Source organism: Eumetopias jubatus, unplaced genomic scaffold (assembly GCF_037043125.1).
Source record: "Eumetopias jubatus isolate StellerSeaLion01/CBP00866 unplaced genomic scaffold, mEumJub1_p1.0 scaffold_4, whole genome shotgun sequence".
Lineage (NCBI taxonomy): Eukaryota > Metazoa > Chordata > Mammalia > Carnivora > Otariidae > Eumetopias > Eumetopias jubatus.
Window position 1 is genome coordinate 1,241,151 of NW_028274810.1, and position 21,453 is coordinate 1,262,603.

General features: G+C 42.7%; 1 protein-coding gene across 1 annotated transcript; it reads left to right on the forward strand.

The window, feature by feature from the left end:
• The first annotated feature begins 8,511 nt into the window (after positions 1-8,511).
• LOC114197375 (glutamate dehydrogenase 1, mitochondrial-like) lies at positions 8,512-9,846 on the forward strand. Its single transcript, XM_028088407.2, has one exon. It carries the CDS (start codon positions 8,656-8,658, stop codon positions 9,844-9,846), a length of 1,191 nt encoding a protein of 396 aa, XP_027944208.2. The 5' UTR covers positions 8,512-8,655.
• Positions 9,847-21,453: the final 11,607 nt, after the last annotated feature.

The window sequence follows — 21,453 nt, forward strand, 5'->3', positions numbered from 1 at the left end:
ACTGCCTGGGAAAAGTTCCCTGCTTATTCAGAGGTGGTCTACTGTTTAGATTCCTCATGTTAACCCCAAGCCTCTGGCACCTATTACATGAGATCTCAGGCCTCAGAACCTAAAGCACCATAGCTGGATGCTTCCAATGGGACCAGGGAGTTGGAACAGCCTCCCTGGGTGCACTGCCAGAGAGTGTAGGCACAGGGCTCCAGCTCTGCTCTCTCAGCCCAGAGAGGTGCTCCTGCCAGACCAGGGAAATGGGAGCAGTGTAGGGAAGCATGTGATCAGAAGACAGTTGGTCCCCTGCAGAAGAAGGGAGCTCTGAGTCATGTGTCAGCCTGGGGAAATTCAGAACAAGAGCACAGAGGTCAGAGTCTCCATTGATGATTTAACTAGATGCAAACACTTGAAAAAGTTTCAAGAGCTCCTGCTCCTGTGAATAACAACCACAAAGGGGCTACCATAGCACTAACAGTGTTGCCTCATCCTACTCTGATTGCTCTCCCACCATATTATACCTTTTAAACTCTTAGCCATCCTTTAAGACTCAGTTCAAATGCCACCGGAAGTCATCACTGACTCCTCCTGGAGTCTGTGAAGCTGTCCAAAGCCATCCAGCCCAGTCTGAATTGGCCATTATTTCCCCCACAATTCTGTAGTACATTGTTCATATTTCTTTTACAACACTGATCTCAATTTCTCTTTCAAAGGTATTCTGTATGGCTATCTTAGTCTACATCCTTGGCATGATTAAAAATTACCTGGCAGGGAGAAACTATGTTTTATATCCATGTCTGCATACCCTGTGGTTCTAGCCCTATGTTCTAGGCATTTGATAAATGCCCATCGAATTGAATAATAATTTTCAAAGCATTACAAAACACCATGCAAACAACTAGGTTCATAAGTTCAAAGTAGATGGAGAAAATAGGAGTGATCACATGGGGGGACTCCTCTGGGAAGACTTCCTGAAGGAGGTGTGGCTGGAGGGGACTATGTGAGGAGGGGCTAAGAAGCATGAAGGAAGCCTGACTATCGTCTTAACTGATGGATGGGAAAGGCCAGGCTTTTCTCCTTCCTTACCCACCTTTTCTCTTCATCCCAATATAGGGTAGTGGCAGTATAGGACAGGGGTTAAAATGTGGACTCTCAAGGCAGAGTGCCTGGCTGTATATTCTAGCTCAGCCACTTAACAGCTGTGTGACTTTGGGCTACCCACTTCGCCCATCTGATCTTGGTTTCCTCCCCTGTAGAGTAAGGAAAAATAGTATCTAACCTCACTGGATTGTGTGATGATTTAATGAGTTAATCTATGTAAAACTCTTATTAGGTGCCAACAGCTAATCTCAGTGCTCCGAGTAGATTAATTCATTTTATCCTCAGACAGCACAATGAAGTTGGTACTATTATTATCTTACTCTATAGAGGAGGAAACTGAGATCCAGACAGCATGGGTGGGGAGATCATCAACATAGCCTACCCCAAAATGTCACACATTCTTCAAACATAACAAACTTCGACCTGCTTACCCCAAACCACCCAACTCTTTCTCTGAAGAACCAGAACCACAATCACAGCTCAAAATATTACGAACTTTCTTTTGTTGTAATTCATAACCATCTGCAAAACACGTTCCCATTATATCTTCACTGCACCCTGATGAAAGAGCCCTATCCATCCTGCTTTTCAGATGAGCACCTGATGTCTAAAGAGGCAAGAAGCTGCCTTCTCAAAGGAATGCATGTGTGCAAGAAGCAAGAAGCTTCCTTCTCAAAGGCAGGTACCATGGCTCCTGGTCAGAGCCCCTCCTCTAGGCCAGAGCAGCCTCCAGCATGGAGGCCGGGCCACAGGGCATTAGCAGCCCCATGACCTCCTCTTCCTCACACCTCCTCCAGGGACAAACTTGTCCTGGTCCACTGTGGCTGCTGAGGGCCTGGCTCATACCATTAAGAAGGTCAGAGAACTTATAGCAAAACTACTGAGACTCCAAGGTCCGCAGATGATAGAAAAAAGAAAATGAGAAGACATACAAATGGCTAACAGACATGAAAAAATGTTCATCATCATTAGCCATCAGGGAAATTCAAATCAAAACCACATTGAGATACCACCTTACACCAGTCAGAATGGCAAAAACTGACAAGGCAAAAAAAAAAAAAAAATGTTGGAGAGGTTGTGGAGAAAGAGGAATCCTCTTACACTGTTGGTGGGAATGCAAGTTGGTACAGCCACTTTGGAAACGGTGTGGAGGTTCCTCAAAAAATTAAAAATAAAGCTACCCTCTGACCTAGCAATTGCACTACTGGGTATTTACCCCAAAGACACAGATATAGTGAAAAGAAGGGCCACATGCGAAAGGAGGAGGAAGATGGCAGAGGAGTAAGATACCTAAATTTCGTCTGGTCCCAGGAATTCAGCTAAATAGGGATCAAATCATTCTAAACACCTACAAACTCAACAGGAGATCGAAGAAAAGTATAGCAGCAAATCTCTGAACAGAAAAGTGATGACTTTCTGGAAGGTAGGACATGCAGAGAAGTGAATCTGAGGCAATATATGGGAAGATAGATGGCGGGGGGAGGTGGTAGGGAGTCTCCATCAGCCAGCTACTGGCAAGTGATAGAGCAGCAGAGCACAAAATCAGAAATTTTAGAAGTCTGCTCCACTGAGGGAGGTCACTTCAGTGGCTAAGAGGGGGTGGAACACTTGCTGGGACAGTGCAGTCTCAGGACCCTCGGGGTCACAGAAAGACCAGGGGTGCCTGAGTGCAACAGAGCTCCCAGGTATTGGAACGGGGAAGCTGGCTGCAAAGACAGAGCTGAGGAATGGGCTCTCAGCTGGGGTTGCCATAAACCGTGATCCACGGCACAGTCGGGCCACTGCTCTTCGGGCAGGGACCCAACAAGCGGCAGATCTGGGGAGACTCCCCTTCCTCCTGTAGAAGAAGTGGTGCAGGAGTACACTGCAGGAATCTGCTGGGTTTGGAAACTCCAAACAGGGTCATGTGCCAGAGACAGAAACACTCAGTCACAGGCCAGGTGAGCCCATGTTCACTGGATTGTGATTTGACTGCTTTTCTCTGGGGGCTCACTGAGGAGTGGGGCCCTAGTTCTCGGCTCCTCTGGGGTGGAGATTGAAGGCCTCCATTTTCTTTCTCATCCTCCAAAGCTGTACAGAAAGCTTGCAGGGAACAAAAGCTCCTGAAAGCAAACCCAAGCAGATTACTTAGCATGGCCCCTGGCAAGGGCGGGGCAATTCCACCTCAGGAAAAGACATTTGAGAACCACTGCAACAGGCTCTCCCCCATAAGATCTGCAAGAACACCCAGCCAAGACCAAGTTTACTGATCAATGACAATGGCAGAACTCCAGCAGTAAGGGAATACAGCTCATAGAATTCATGGTTTTATTCCCCTGATTCTTTAGTCTTTCAAAGTTAATTTTTTTCTTTTTCTTTTTTCTTTTTCTATTTTTTTAATTTTTCTTTTACACTTTTTCAACCAACATTTTATCAGTCCCTTTTTAAAAAATCTTTTTTATTATTCATTTTTAGAGTAATATACTATCACTTCATTGTAGTTAACCTTACTTTTGGTATATATACATAAGTTGTTCTCTCTTTAAAATTTTGGGATACAGTTTCTTCTAACAGACCAAAATATCCCCTAAATCTCTAGTATATGGCTTTGTTCTAGTCTCCTGCCTGATCACATTCTCTCCCTTTTTATTTTAAATTTCTCTTCTTTTTTCAACCAACTTCTTATCAATTCCTTTTATAAAATCCTTTATAATTTTCATCTTTACAGTCATATTCTATCCCTGCATCATATTTACCCTAATTTTTGTACATATATGAGTTTTTCTTTCTTTAAAATTTTGGGAGGCAGTTTCCTCTAACAGACAAAAATACTCCCAAAATCTAGTGTGTGCCATGGATCTATTCACCAGCCTGGTCATATTTGATCATATTCTTTTTTTTCTTTTTCTTTTTCTTTTTTTTCCTTTTCTTTTTTCTTTCTTTCCCTTTCTTTTCCCCCAGTTTCGGGTCTCTTCTGATTTGTTTAGTGTATATTTTTCTGGGGTCATTGTTACTCTGTTAGCATTTTGTTCTCTCATTCATCTGTTTTCCTCTGGACAAAATGACAAGACGGAAAAACTCAACTCAAAAAAAAGAACAAGAGGGAGTACTGACTGCGAGGCACCTAATTTATATGGACATCAGTAAGATGTTGGAACTAGAGTTCAGAATGACGATTATAGAGATATTAGCTGGGCTTGAAAAAAACATGGAAGATACTAGAGAAACCCTTTCTGGAGAAATAAAAGAACTAAAATCTAACCAAGTCAAAATAAAAAAGGCTATTAATGAGGTGCAGTCAAAAATGGAGGTTCTAACTGCTAGGATAAATGAGGCAGAAGAGAGAATTAGTGATATAAAAGACCAAACGATGCAGAATATGGAGGTAAGAAAAAGAGAGGAAAACAAGGACGGATCACGAGGGGAGAATTAGAGAGATAAGTGATACCATAAAATGAAACAATAATAGAATAAATGGGATCCCAGAAGAGGAAAGATGGAGAGAGAGGGGCAGAAGGTATATTGGAGCAAATTATACTGAAGAACCTCCCAAACCAGGGGAAGGACACAAGTATCCAAATCCAAGAAGCACAGAAAACCACCCTCAAAATCAGTATAAATAGGTCAACACCCCAACATCTAAAAGTGAAACTTGCAAATATCGAGACAAAAAGAAAATTCTGAAAGCAGCTCTGGACAAGAAGTGGTTTCTCCTACCAGGGTAGAAACAGAAGACTGGAAGGCCAGAAAGGACCGGCATGATATATTCAGGGCGCTAAATGAGAAAAATATGCAGACAAGAATACTATATCCAGCTAGGCTGTCACTGAAAATAGAAGGAGAGGGAGGGGGAAAAGATGGCGGAGGAGTAGGGGACCCTATTCCAACCGGCCCCAGGAATTGAGCTGGATATCTACCAGACAACTCTGAACACCCGTGAAATCAGCCTGAGATGTAAGAAGATAGATCTGGATCTCTACAAACAGAATATCTCAGGTGGTTGTTTTGAGGTACATAGCAGGGAGCCGTGATTCCACAAGCAGATATCGGAGGATAAATGGCAGTGGGAAGAAGGCTGGCCATGGGGATCCTACATTGTCAGTGAGTGATAGCCTCCTGTGCTGGGGACTAGGCACAGACTCACAAACCTTTAGTGGCAGGGAAAGGAATTTAGGGCAGCCCCCTGGATGGAAACCCGGAGGGGTGGGGCCCGCCTGCGAACTGGGAGCGGCTGGCGGTTTTAGAAGTACAAAAGGCAGAAACGAGCTCCGACCAACTAACTCTACACCATAAAGAACTAGAGAAAAAGCAACAAATGATGCCTAAGCCACGCATCAGAAAAGAAATAATTAAGATTAGAGCAGAGATCAATGAAATAGAAACCAGAAACACAGTAGATCAGATCAATGAAACTAGAAGTTGGTTCTTTGAAAAAATTAATAAGACCGATAAACCAATGGCCAGACTGATCCAAAAAAAAAGAGAAAGGACCCAAATTAATAAAATTATGAATGAAAGGGGAGAGATCATGACTAACACCAAGGAAATGGAAACAATCATTAGAAATTATTATCAACAACTATATGCCAATAAACTAAGCAATCTGGATGAAATGGAGGCCTTCCTGGAAACCTATAAAGCTGCCAAGACTGAAACAGGAAGAAATTGACAACCTGAATAGGCCAATAACCAGTAACGAGATTGAACCAGTGATCAAAAACTTCCCAAAAAACAAAAGTCCAGGCCCTGATTGAGTCCCTGTGGAATTCTACCAAACATTCAAAGAAGAAATAATACCTATTCTACTGAAGCTGTTTCAAAAAATAGAAACAGAAGGAAAGCTTCTGGACTCATTGAATGGGGCCAGCATTACCTTAATCCCCAAACCAGGCAAAGGCCCCATCAAAAAGGAGAATTTTAGACCAATATCCTTGATGAATATGGATTGCAAAATCCTCAACAAAATCCTAGCTAATAGGATCCAACAATACATTAAAAGGATCATCCAGAATGACCAAGTGGGATTTACCCTGGGATACAAGGGTGGTTCAACATTCACAAATCAATCAATGTGATAGAACACATTAATAAGAGGAGGGAGAGGAACCATATGGTCCTCTCATTTGATGCAGAAAAAGGTTTTGACAAAATATCATCCTTTCCTGATTAAAACTCTTCAGAGTATAGGGATAGAGGGAACATTCCTCAAGTTTATAAAATCCATCTATGAAAAACCCACAGCGAATATCATCCTCAATGGGGAAAAGCTGAGAGACTTTCCCTTAAGATCAGAAACATGTCAAGGATGCCCACTCTCACCACTATTGTTCAACATAGTACTAGAAGTCCTAGCAACAGCAATCAGACAACAAAAAGAAATAAAAGGTATTCAAAATGGCAAAGAAGAAGTCAAACTCCCTCTTTTTGCAAATGACATGATACTTTATGTGGAATACCTAAAAGACTCTACCCCAAATTACTACAACTCATTCAGCAATTCAGTAATGTGGCAGGATGCAAAATCAATGCACAGAAATCAGTTGCTTTTTATACACTAACAACACAAGAGTAAAAGAGAAATTAGAGAAATGATTCCATTTATAATAGCACCAAAAACCATAAGATAAGTCGGAATAAACCAACCAAAGAGGCAAAAGATCTATACTCTAGAACTACAGAACATTCATGAAAGAACTGAAGACAAAACAAAAAGAGGAAAAACATTCAAAATGTTTGAAAGACCTAAATGTGAGCCAGGAGTCCATCAACATCCTGAAGCAGAACACAGGCAGCAACCTCTTCGACCTCAGCTGCAGCAAATTCTTCCTAGAAACATCGCCAAAGGCAAGGGAAGCAGGGGTAAAAATGAACTATTGGGACATCATCAAGATAAAAAGTTTTTGCACAGCAAAAGAAACAGTCAACAAAACCAAAATACAACCGAAAGAATGGGAGAAAATATTTGCAAATGACGTATCAGATAAAGGGCTAGTATCCAAAATCTATAAAGAACTTATCAAACTCAATACCCAAAGAACAAATGATGCAATCAAGAAACGGGCAGAAGACATGAACAGACATTTTTCCAAAGAAGACCTCCAAATGGCCAACAGACACATGAAAGTGTTCATCATTGCTCAGCATCAGGGAAATCCAAATCAAAACCTCAATGAGATACCACCTCACACCAGTCAGAATGGCTAAAATTAACAAGTCAAGAAATGACAGATTTTGGCAAGGATGTGGAGAAAGGGGAACCCTCTTACACTGTTGGTGAGAATGCAAGCTGGTGCAGCCACTCTGGAAAGCAGTATGGAGGTTCCTCAAAAAGTTGAAGATAGAGCTACCTTACAACCCAGCAATTGCACTACTGGGTATTTACCCCAAGGATACAAATGTAGTGATTCAAAGGGGTACGTGCACCCCGATGATTATAGCAGCAATGTCCACAATAGCCAAACTGTGGAAAGAGCCAAGATGTCCATCGACAGATGAATGGATAAAGAAGAAGTGGTATATACATACAATGGAATATTATGCATCCATCAAAAAAACCGAAATCTTGCCATTTGCAACGACGTGGATGGAACTGGAGGGTATTATGCTGAGTGAAATAAGTCAATCAGAGAAAGACATGTATCATATGATCTCACTGATAGGAGGAATTCTTAATCTCAGGAAACAAACAGTGTTTCTGGAGTGGTGGGGGGTGGGAGGAATGGGGTGGCTTGGTGATAGAGATTGGGGAGGGTATGTGCTATGTTGAGTGCTGCGAATTGTGTAAGACTGTTGAATCACAGACCTTTACCTCTGAGACAAATAATACATTATATGTTAAATTAAAAAAAAAACAGAAGATAGCAGGAAGGGAAAAATGAAGGGGGGGATATGGGAGGGGGAGCTGAACCATGAATGACTATGCACTCTGAGAAACTGAGGGTTCTAGAGGGGAGGGGTGTGGGGTGATGGGTTAGCCTGCTGATGGATATTAAAGAGGCATGTACTTCCTCCCTCCCTCTGTTCCCCGGCCTCCGAGAGCTCCTCTGCTCCGCGGCCTCCACCCCGCCGCCATGTACCACTGCCTGGGCGAAGCGCTGCTGCTGTCCTGCGCAGGGCCCGCTGCCTTGGGTTCCGTGTTGGCCAACTCGGCAGCGCTGCTGGGCTGGCCCTGCGGGCAGCACGCCATCGCCGCCGTGGTCGCTGCCCCGTAGGCAGGGCTCGCACCGCCCACCCGGCGACACTACAGCGAGGCGGCGGCCGACCGCGAGGACGACCCCAACTTCTTCAAGATGGTGGAGGGCTTCTTCGACCACGGGGCCAGCATCGTGGAGGACAAGCTGGTGGAGGACCTCAAGACCCGGGAGAGCGAGGAGCAGACCTCAAGACCGGGTGCACGGCATCCTGCGGATCATCAAGCCCTGCAACCATGTGCTGAGCCTGAGCTTCCCCATCCGGCCCCACGATGGCTCCTGGGAGGTCATCGAAGGCTACCGGGCCCAGCACAGCCAGCACCACACGCCCTGCAAGGGAGGTATCCATTACAGCACTGATGTGAGTGTGGATGAAGTGAAGGCTCTGGCTTCTTTGATGACATACAAGTGTGCAGTGGTTGATGTGCCATTTGGGTGTGCCCAGGCTGGTGCTAAGATCAATCCCAAGAACTATACTGATAATGAATTGGAAAAGATCACAAGGAGGTTTACCATGGAGCTGGCAAAGAAGGGCTTTATTGGTCCTGGCATTAATGTGCCTGCCCCAGACATGAGCACAGGCGAGTGGGAGATGTCCTGGATTGCTGACACCTATGCCAGCACCATAGGGCACTATGATATTAATGCCCATGCCTGTGTTACCGGTAAGCCCATCAGTCAGGGCAGAATCCATAGGCGGATCTCTGCTACTGGCTGGAGAGTCTTCCATGGGCTTGAAAATTTCATCAACGAAGCTTCTTACATGATTTTTTTAGGAATGACACCAGGGTTTGGAGATAAAACATTCATTGTTCAGGGATTTGGTAATGTAGGTCTGCACTCTATGAGATATTTACATCGTTTTGGTGCTAAATGTGTTGGTGTTGGTGAATCTGATGGGAGCATAGGGAATCCAGATGGTATTGACCCAAAGGAACTGGAAGACTTCAAATTGCAACATGGATCAATCCTGGGCTTCCCCAAGGCAAAGCCCTATGAAGGGAGCATCTTGGAAGCTGACTGTGACATCCTGATCCCTGCTGCCAGTGAAAAGCAGCTGACCAAGTCCAATGCACCCAGAGTCAAAGCCAATATCATTGCCGAGGGTGCCAATGGGCCGACAACTCCAGAGGCTGATAAGATCTTCCTGGAGAGGAACATTATGGTGATTCCAGATCTCTACTTGAATGCTGGAGGAGTGACAGTATCTTACTTCGAGTGGCTGAAGAATCTAAATCATGTCAGCTACGGCCGTTTGACCTTCAAATATGAAAGGGATTCTAACTACCACTTCCTCATGTCTGTTCAAGAGAGCTTAGAAAGAAAACTTGGGAAACATGGTGGCACTATTCCCGTTGTACCCACAGCAGAGTTCCAAGACAGGATATCGGATGCCTCCGAGAAAGACATCGTGCACTCTAGCTTAGCTTATACCATGGAGCACTCTGCCAGGCAAATCATGCACACGACCATGAAGTACAACCTGGGTTTGGATCTGAGAATGGCCGTGTATGTCAACGCCATTGAGAAAGTTTTCAAGGTGTACAATGAAGCTGGTGTGACCTTCACATGGACGGATTGTGGCTGACCTCTTCACTGCCCTCTTCCCCTCTTCATCTGCAGACTCTTCACAAGTTTACATGTAACCACAGAAATCTCTCTTTCTCTCTCAACTTACTAGATAATGGACATCATTCTCAACAAGTCAGTCCAAATCAGCCCCTTTGAGAAAAAAGAAATTAAGGTTGGGGGATCATGTACAAGCTGATGAATATGAAAGTAGAAATTACCTATGCCAGAGGGCCATTTGGATATTTTGCCATTAAATGAAAGGCCTCTTCCGTCTGTCTGTGCTGCTTTGTTCCGTGGCCGCTTTGAGTGTGGTCAGAGCTGGGGCCAGGAACACACCCGTTGCCCAGGAGCAGCCAGCTACTGACCGCTTCAGCTCTGGACGAGTCAGACACGCTCTAAGGCATCAGATGTGAGCATTTTCAGAAGGTGGCATGGTCCTCAAGTGAGTTACTGGTATTTTACATCAGCAAAAAAACTCAATTTCACAGATTGCAACAAAAATAAAACTGTTTCTCTTTATGCATTTTATTCACTTAGAATAAAATAAGTAGATGCTGCTGTAATAAAATTGCCTTTAATCACTTACCAAGCCTAACCTTGACTCAAGCAGTGAATGCCTATAAACATAATAAATGAAAAAAAGCTAGTATTTTTATAATATAAAACAGTATCATTTATAGCGTATCAATCATGTATTGTTGTCCAGCAAAAATAAAATGTCCGATGGAGAATTAAGTTATCCTCATACCTGCAAATGGTGGAGGCTATTTTTATTAAGACTGTCAGAATTTACTAACTGCAATTATGACATATAGTCCAAAGAGTGCAGTGACCTCCTTATCATGTTAATTAATTGTTCTCCTTTGAAGATCTACTGTGTTGTCTAATTGAACAATAATTCAAGTAGAGTGTCCCAGAAAAAAACCACTTGGGCTCCCACTTTGGAGTCTAGCTGGTGGCTCCAAGCCCTGCCAATGGCCCCGACTTGGCCTGACTTGGTGTCCTCTTTGAGAGGCCTGAATTCTGCACACAGCTTCATTACCACTGGGCTGGAAACAACCTTGGGTTGAGTGTTTTGTTTGGGAGTTATTTCGCCAGGGCCTTTTGAACAGTAGTGTCCCAGTGAAGTACTAGATGTTACTTATGTAAGAATGAGCCTTTTTTTTTTTCTAAACAATATCCTTTCAGAAGTTTCTAACTACTTTGTAACTGCATGACTTAACCTGGTGATAAAAGCCGTTATTAAAAGTCTACCTTTTCAAAAAAAAAGAGGGCATGTACTGAACAGAGCACTAGGTGTTATACGCAAACAATGAATCATGGAACACTACATCAAAAACTAATGATATAATGTATGGTAATTAAGATAACATAATAAAATTAAAAAAAAGAGAAAGAAATGGGCAGAAGACAGGAACAGACGTTTTTCTAAAGAAGACACCCAAATGGTCAACAGACACATGAAAATGCTCAACATTGCTTGGCATCAGGGAAATCCAAATCAAAACTTCAATGAGATACCACCACACTCCAGTCAAAATGGCTAAAATTAACAAGTCAGGAAACCACAGATGTTGGCAAGGATGTGGAGAAAGGGGAACCCTCTTACACTGTTGGTGAGAATGCAAGCTGGTGCAGCCACTCTGGAAAGCAGTATGGAGGTTCTTCAGAAAGTTGAAAATAAATCTACCATATGACCCAGCAATTGCAGTACGGGGTATTTACCCCAAAGATACAAATGTAGTGATCTGAAGGTGTAAGTGCACCCCAGTATTTATAGCAGCAATTTCCATAACAGCCAAGCTATGGAAAGAGCCGAGATGTCCATCAACAGATGAATGGAAAAAGAAGATGTGGTATATATATACAATGAAATATTATGCAGCCATCAAAAAAAAATGAAATCTTGCCATTTGCAATGATGTGGATAGAACTAGAGGGTATTGTGCTAAGTGAAATAAGTCAATCAGAGAAAGACATGTATCATAGGATCTCTCTGATATGAGGAATTCTTAATCTCAGGAAACAAACTGAGGGTTGCTGGAGTGGTGGGGGGTGGGAGGGATGGGGTGGCGGGTGATAGACATTGGGGAGAGTATGTGCTATGGTGAGTGCTGTGAATTGTGCAAGACTGATGAATCACAGACCTGTACTTCTGAAACAAATAATATATTATATGTCAAAGAAAAAAAAAGGTAATAGGAAGGGGAAAATGAAGGGGTGGAAATCAGAGGGGGAGAGGAACCATGAGAGACTATGGACTCTGAGAAACAAACTGAGGGTTCTACAGGGAAGGGGGTTTGGGGGATAGGCTAGCCTGGTAATGGGTATTAAGGAGGGCACATATTGAATGGAGTACTGGGTGTTATACGCAAACAATGAATCATGGAACACTACATCAAAAATTAATGATATAATGCATGGTGATAAGATAACATAATAAAATTAAATTAAAAAAAAGAAGGGCCACACGCACCCCAATGTTCATAGCAGCAATGTCCACAATAGCCAAACTGTGGAAAGAGCCAAAATGCCCTTCAACAGATGAATGGATAAAGAAGATGTGATCCATATATACAATGGAATATTACTCAGCCATCAGAAAGGATGAATACCCAACTTTTGCATCAACATGGATGGGACTGGAGGAGATTATGCTAAGTGAAATAAGTCAAGCAGAGAAAGTCAATTATATGGTTTCACTCATATGTGGAACATAAGGAATAGCATGGAGGACATTAGGAGAAGGAAGGGAAAAATGAAGATGGAGAAATCAGAGGGGGAGATGAACCATTAGAGACAATGGACTCCAGGAAACAAACTGAGGGTTTTAAAGGGGAGGGGGTGGGGTGATGGGTTAGCCTGGTGATGGGTATTAAGGAGGGCACATATTGCATGGAGCACTGGGTGTTATACACAAACAATGAATCATGGAACACTACATCAAAAACTAATGATGTACTGTATGGTGACTAATATAACATAATAAAAAACAGAAAATCATCACTGGAAATTTTTTTTTAAATTCAAAAGTAATTTGCAAAATAAAAGAGTTTAGTTTGGAAGACTAGTTTTCCATCTCTAAAAAGGAGACAAAGGAAGTGAACCAAAAATGTATATATAAGATACAAATCACCAATAAACACATGAAGAAAAAACATGTCCTCACTACAATCAGTAAAAGGAATTCAAATCACTGCACCCAAATACCATCAATTAGAGTAGGAACTCTTTTAAATCATAAAATATTGGTGACTTTTAGGGGCTAAATATTGATGGAAGTGTAAATTGTGACCACCTTTTGAGAGAATAGTTTGGTCTGTGGTTAACTTAAAGTTACTGATGTTCTTTGACTCCTCAATTTCATTTCTAGATATTTATTAAGGAAAAATTTATAAATACATACAAAAATATATGTTTAAGAATATTCATGTTGTATGTTTAACACAAGAAAAACAAGAGGCAATGTAAGTTGCTAAGAGAGGTATGATTATATAAGAACCGGTGTCTCATTCAGTGGAATTCCTTGCTACCACTAAATATGACACACAAAACTTGAAGATTATTTTGTGCCTTTTAAAAAGGTACTTGTAAAAATCAAGTAAAAATAAATAGTATTGTATTTACAATAATCTGTATACTGTAAAAAAATCTGTATACAGGGGCACCATAATGAAATAGTTAAAAGCCACATTCCAGAGCCAGAGGGCTTTTTTCCCCCTACCTGAAGACACTGATTGTGTTTGTAGGGGAAACAGTGGAATGACAGATACAAACCTGGGAAGAGAGCTGGCACTGCAGGTGCCAGGACCCCTAGAACCCTTCATTCTCATCCTCGCCATCCACAAACTGGGTGCCTGAAATTGCCCTTCACAGGCTCTGTGGCCTTGAGCAAGTCACTTAACTTCTCTGCACCTTGTATTCCTCATCTGAATATAAAAATAATAATGGAAACTACCTCTCTGAAGCTGAAAGGACTGAATGAGTTAATAACTGGAACATAGTAAGATATGTGTTAGCCATTATTGTCATTGCTTATGTATGCACATGGAAAAATGACTGGAAGGATGTATAATCTAATGATTGGTTCTGCTGGGTGGTGTCACAGTAATGTTTGTTCTTCCTTTTGATATCTTAATTTTCTAAATTTTCTTTCATGTATTTGTAGTACTTTTAATAAGAAAAAGTATATTGCTTAATTAAAATTAAAGAAATTTGATGCAAATGTCTTGGGAAGAAAAATATGGAATAAAGGTCCAGACCAAGATATGAGAACAATGATTTACTAAGAAACTGGGAGTAGGGGGGACTCTAAACTTCAAAAAACCAGGATTGGGGAACAGAGTACCTAGGCTGTGAAAGTTATTTTAATATGTCACCTTAGCTAGGCCATGGTGCCCAGTCGTTTGGTCAAACATCAGTCTAGATGTTACTGTGAAGGTATTTTTTAGATGTCATTGGCATTTAAATCAGTAGATTTTGAATAAAACAAATTACTCTCCACAATGTGGGTAGGCCTCATCTAATCAGTTAATGGCCTTAAGAGAAAAGGACTGGGGTTCCCCCAAGGGAAAGGGAATTCTCCCCCCAGACTGCCTTTGGATTCAAGACTACAGCATCAACTCTTGACAGAGTTTTCAGCCTGCTGATCAGCCCTGTGAATTTCAGACTTGCCAACCCCAGCAATTGTGGGGGAAATAGCCATTTCCTTAACATAAACACTCTCAATTGGCTGTTTCTCTGGAGAACGCCAGCTGATATATAGACCACGTGAAGAAACTAGTGAGAATGATTCTGACACACAACCATCTACACAGCCCCCCAGGAAGTGGTGAGCTAGCCTGTAATTATCGGTGTCCATATCCTCTTTATTATCTGTAGGAACAGTTATTATTATGCTCAAAACAACCAGTCAGAGGGATTATTAGTGCCTGGAAGTGTGTAAGAACACAGCCTTTCTCATCTGAGAAACAAAGGAAAAGCACTCCCCTTCATGGTGGAGCAGAGTTGGTGCTTCCCTGATGGTTTACCTTGAGGACTTTACCTCACACCTTGCAGGGTTTTATGTTTAGTTTTACACACATGGCAGCAGGATCAAAGAGAGACAAGCTGAGTGGAAGCTGCATTTTGGGAGGGGCGTTCCTCCCAAATGGCACATCCAGACAGAAACAACCCCTGGGCAAGATATAGACTGCAGGTCTGGGCACCAAATCTACAAGGCAGAGGCCAAGGGGCCCCACTCAATGCTCAGGACTCCAGTAAGAAAACACACAGGGCTTCTTTTAACTCAGATCTTAGGAATAGACAGCAAAATGGCTTATTATGAAGATGGAACCCACATTATTGTATAAATGATTTGAACTTTGACAAAAATATTAACGTAAGCAAAATTACATTTGCAACAAATTACAAAACAACTTACAGAGTGCTTCCAGGGTTAAATGGATTCCCTCCTCACTGAGGAATGAGTGAACCATGCAGGTGTGGTCCTCTTTGGGTTTCCCTCTTGTGCTATTCTGGTTCTGCGTCACCCGCTGAACTTCTTCATCAACATACCTCCAAAATGTCACATCCTTGTGCCACAGTTGTTATAGAAATTAAAAGAATGTTCTGGCTTTCTATTTACAATTGCCCGAAGTTCAGAATTTTCATCAACTTGTAGTTCAAACTACTTCTAGTCCCATTTTTCTACTGAACAGTGAAATTCATGTTGAAACTTAAGATTTATCTTCTACAGATGGGCACACATGCACACACACACACACTCATAATTCAACTGTGTTATGTTCTAGTAGTTATTAAAGACCTCCCTCATGACCATAGGAACCTCTGGTTTTTCTGTTTAATCACATCAGTCCCTGTTGTTTAAAGGCCTTGAGCCCAATCCTGAGTAGCAGGTGTTCTGTTATCAACATGTTCTTGACCCATCTTCATGACTGACATCAGACCCCTATTATCTATTGACAGCCTACTTTTTTTTACCAGTCTCCATGAAAAATGTTTGACTCATTATTTTATTTAATCTATAAACCATCCATAGAAGAGGCATTGCATTATATAAGCTCCATTTTTAGAGAAGAGGCCAAATTTCAGAGAAGTTAAGGGATTTGTCCTAAGTCACTGAGCTCATAAGTGGTAGAGCCAGGATATATCCTAGGGTAGGTTGGCCAGCAAAGCCCTTGTTCTCCATTTAACAACAACAAAATGTCATGCCTGTCCAAGGGCTAAGAAGAGAGAAATGCATAAGCAAGCAGGGAGGCCCAAATTCTTGGTTGGTGACAGCAAAGGAAGAGGCTAAAACTGTCACCTGTGATCCCACATGATATCACCATGCCCACACCTCAGCAAGCTGCTTCTGAGGATTTGCCCTCCCATGGGGCCACCTTGACACATGCCAGTATTCCTCAACATGACCTTTCTCCTAATTCCTTGTTCCCACACAACTCAGGGGGTTGTGGAAGAGGCCTCAGGCTAACAAAAACACATGACTTCCTATTCAGGGCATTTAGGTTCCCATCTTCTCCCAGCCCTCCGTGGAGGCAGCTGTGTGGTGAGAGGCCTACTGAGCCAGGAATAAAAACTCATAGGATCAGTCCTATCTCCACCCAAAACTGTGTGACTTTGTCCATGTCCCCTCTTTGAAACTCAGGTGCATCCTATGGAATATGGGAATACGAAGAAGAAGCTTACAGAGTTTGTGAGAGGTTAAGATAGTGGGTGTTGGGAGTCACCATAGCATAGTGACCAGCACACAGTCGGTGCTCAGTCCTGAGCTGGTGGATCTTGGCTCTGGTGACTGCTCCCTAGAGTCGCTGCTGCCACTATCCAGCCTTGCAGGCCTTAGGCCTTGCCCACGACCAGTTCCCATAGATGGTGGGTGAGGGTCTCCACACTGGTATGCTTAGAAGAAAGTGACTTCTGTCCTGGTCACTTGGCCAGAACATATTTAGAAAACAAGAGGACACACATGTGCCGGATAGGAATTCCTTATGCAGCAATGATGGGCATGTACGTGGACTCATAGGACCCTCACAATTATGGCAAAGGCTACCAGGCATTGAAAGCCTTCAGTTCTGGAACCAGGGAGTGAAAGCAGGTTCTTAGGACTCAGGTGGGAGGACCGGGCACCAGACGGTTTGTCACTGCCCCAGAGAACCCCACAGCAGCTCTACATGCTAAGAACTGGAGTCAGGCTCACTGCAAGGCCATGTCGCTTTTGCCCTACAAAAGTTGTGTAAGTTGAATATCATTTCCTCCTGTTGCATACACTTACTTTGGATTGACTTGCAAATAATGTTAATATAATGTTAAATAAATGTTAGTTTTATCTACATTTGATCTGAAATAGTTAATAATGTATAAACTGATACAAAGGTAAGTGAAGGAAGTCTGTGGTAAATCCTTTTGTGGAAAAATAAACATACCTTCATTAGGGAATAATCACCCCCTGTGTTTTTTCTAATCTCTATTTTTGGATTTTCCAAGGTGTATGCGTTATCCATTATTTATAGATTAGAGCTTTTTAAAAGGGCAGAATAAGTGATCCACCTGAGCAGTAATTTTGTGTACATTCCTTTTGTCCATATTCAAAAGGACTACTCATTACTACTTCATATGACAACGATAATAATGCTCCATGAAGGTTTTAGACTTCATCAGTTTAGAAGGCACTTCTACACTGGATGTGTATTGTTAATTCATAATAACCAAGTGGCACAAACAGAGGTTGTCACTAGTTTATAAATAAGGAAACAGGGGCTCAGCAAGTAAGTGAAGCCAGGGAGCCAGTGAAGCAGTGGGGCCATGCTGGTCCTTTCTGCTCTCAGAGATAAGAACATGCTTGTGTGCCTTCTTGTCTTCCTAACAACACAGTGGTCTGAAGACAATGAATGTGACATTTGCCAATAGCCAACAGCCCCTAGAATGACCTCAGGTCCACAGCACACCACATCTCACCCTCTTCCCGTTAAATTAGGACTGTATTTCCAGGCCCCAAAACCAACTAACTCTTAATGGCTTTCACCTTTGTATACCCTCAGTGTCCTTTTATCATGCAGTGTGCTCAGAACACCCTGTCATCACCTTTTAATCCTGGCTACCTCCCTGGGAGGGATAGGCACTTTGATCAATGAAGGAGGAAATAGTTCAAAGTTGACCAACCCCAGGGGAGGCCAGCACAGACAGGTTTGTGGGGCTTGTAGGGAGACCAGCACAAATCCGGTTCATCCTGATGAAAGCTACCTTGAAGCTTTGCCCCAGTTTGGTCCTGGGATTTCCTGTAGAAACAGAAGCTAGGCTAATGCCTCTCCAGAGTTAATATTCTCACGTGTAACACCATGGTTTGGTTTTGCTGTCGCTTTAATTTTCTATAAATGGACTCCTACCATGTAGATTGTGTGACTGACTTTTTTTGTTGAAATTTATGTCAGAGTCACCCATGTTGCTATATATAACAGTTTTTCATTTTCACTGCTGTATGGAATTCTATTACATGAATATGCTTGACATTACATTTATTTCATATTTCCTGACTAAACTTAGGGTATTATATCTTGAAATCTTTAAACATGGTTAAATAACTAGGGGAAAAAACCCCACCTGTTAAAGAAAATATTTTCCTAAACATGATGAAATGGCATTGCACTAAACCATGGACTAGAAGGCCTACGTGAAAGCAAGTAGAACCACTTTAGGACTAGGGGGTTGAATTTAGAGGCTGCCAAACAAGAACAAAAGCCCAAATCAGGCTATAGGATTATTCCAGGAAAGACCCCACTGTCCTGCATCACCCTCAGATCCAAAGGCTTCAGTTTATCACAGACCTCTCTGTGTGTGCCTACTTCTTCACACCCCTCACTTCTGAATTAGAGTCCCATGTGGATGTGTCTGGTGGCTAGGCACACTGCTCAGATGCCAGCACCCTGTAAGCATATCAGCAAGGCAGGGAAAGGGAGTTTTCTGGCCTCTAGGCAGGTCCAAATTTTGACCAGAAATTATGACAGAAATAAAGACATGCTGGGAAGTGTCTTGCCTATTCCCATTACATTTAAGTCAGCAAACCTTTGGTACCACCAGACCTGTGCAGACTTCTGAGCACTGATGAGGCATAAAAAGGAAAAACTCCCCCACCTCCCATGATATTTCTCCTTTTTCTCAATGGGAAGGAGGTTGGAACCTTCTGGTTTGCTTGTTCTAGAAGCTCTGTCTTTGGGTTGAACACCTAGCTCTGGGAAATTCAGACTCCCTTTCAAATGACAGCTTCCAGCTTTCCTGGCTAATGGTAATGACATTATTAGTCACATGCTTACTGTCTGCATAGGACTCAGAGACACAGTGGGATCAACACCACCTGTCAGGTTGGGGATTAGGCCCAGAATGTGTAATAGATACTCACTAAGACACTGCAAACTGTGTCAACAGGCACGACTCAGGTATCTGCCTAATCATCCCTGCCATATCTGGGGTTGAACTTGGGCATCTGGGCTTCCAGGATGCTCTGACCAGGACCTAGGTGGGGTGGGTTTGGGAGAAGAGACCACATTTGGGGCAGAGAAAGAATAAGGAGGCCCAGAACCGTCCACTGTTCTTTTTCTCTCCGATAGCTGTGCCCTCATCCTGCGCCTCATTTAGGATGTGTAGGCAGTACATGGACAGGTGACTTCTCTCACCACACGTGATACTGCAGGCAATGCTCTCTGGCTTTCAGACCTGTTTTTGTTCTTTTCTGAGGGTGAAACCCAAGATTATGGCATTTTTCTATCTTCAGCTTTTTGGAGGAGACTCAAATGGCCACCCTCCAATCATTCCCCACTTCCAGTCCCCTATCCCATGTCACCATTTTGTGATCCAGGGTCAGGTGAAGGTATCTGGTTTTACAGATTTACATTTTACAACATCTTGTCTTCCATTATTAAATAATTCTTTGGGGTGTTCATGGTCTGTTCTCCCGGCTAGACTGATTCCCTGGGAAGCAGAGTTTTATTCTCCATTTGTAGCCCACTAAATGTAGCAAAGATAGGCTTTTAGGTGCTTGTAGAAATAAATCAAGTGAACATCAGTAATGATTTCTGAGTGAGTGTGTAAGAAGGAATCAAAGTACAAAACTACAAAACTGAATTTGTTTTGTTGAGATATTTCTGTTTATTGCAAGGCAAAGTGAACATAGGATAAGAGTTTGATTCAACTTCGGACAAGGTTCCTGGCAGACCCAAGGGATGTGACTACTAAGTAAAGCCACTCATTTGTAATAATTCTTCACAAACTTCACAAACTAACGTTTTTACATCCTCAGAGACTGTCAGTCCCATCCCTCACACGCCCTCATCTCCCCCAGCCCCAACCACCCATGCCAGCCACCTCCCGAGGCTCAGTCCTGCCCATGGAAAGACACAGGCTTTGGAGGCAGGCAGACCTAAGTTCAAATTTAATTCTATCACTTTCTAGGTATGTGACCTTGTGTAGTTTACTTAACCTCTCTGTATCTCAGTTTCTTCATCAGTAAATTGGATGTAATGATACCTACCTCAGAGTTACCTCATAGACAAAGTACCTGGGCTTGTTACTTCCCAAACTTACTTTCCCTTAGTTCCCAAACCTTTCTGGAGGCTCAAAGCCCCTTCAGATAAGGCTTAGCACACCACTCACAGCAGGAAGGTCTAATCTGCAGGACCTCCTCTTATTCCCCAACCTCCCTCTCACACTGGCCTTCTCTGAACTGACCAGTTTACCATAGCAACCTCTGGGATGGGGTATCTCACCAGGGACTGGAGCCAGCCCCTCTCCATGCAGATGGCCCTCCTGCAGGCTGCATCTTACCCTGTGCTCTGATCCTCTTACTGGGGCTTGTGCTGCGGCCCTTACTGCACCTTCCTATCCCGACTGTCACTGCCTTTCCTGTTGGCTGCATGCAGACAAGTTACTGCGAAGATGCCTTTCCAGAAGCTCCATGTACTTTCTGCAAAAATGTGTATTAGAAGCCCATTTGGGACTTGGCTTCAGAGCTCAGAATGCTTACTTCTCATCATCCTCAAGGATGGTTGTTCTTCATCCACAGAGAACAAATTTGATGTTTGTAAAGTGCCACATTGTAATAGAGGGGAAACGTGACCAGAAATTGAAGGCTCTGGTGCACCCATCCCTTCTTCAGAGTGACCACTTCTCCAAGGGTTCTTGGTATCTTCATTTATAAAAGGGCTTAGTTATGAGGATCCAACAAAATGAGGTGGTAATGAAAATTAAATCAAAGCAAAGCAAATCAAGCAGTAATTGCCAGTACTGTTAACCTCTTGGGGACTTTCTCCTGGGACTGACAGGCTACAAACTCTGTAAGAATAGAAACTGCTGACATCCTGTTCCACACTGTTTCCCTCAGGCCTGACCCTATGTCTGAAATGGAACAGGCTTTCCATAAATATTTGCTGATTGGTTGACCAGTTGAGTTCCCCATCTTTTCAATGAAGGGGTTGCACTTAATTATCTTAAGCCTCTTCTCCCACCAGCTGTAAAATGCTGCCTACCCACAGGACGGGGCTGGGGACAGCTATTAACTTTTTTTGTTTTAATCAAAAATGAGACCAAACCAAAAAGAAATGAAATTGAATTTCTTGCATGTCTCATAAATTTG

Coding starts and splice junctions, on each gene's coding strand:
- LOC114197375 (XM_028088407.2), top strand. CDS start 8,656: ATGACATACAAGTGTGCAGTGGTTGATGTGCCATTTGGGTGTGCCCAG.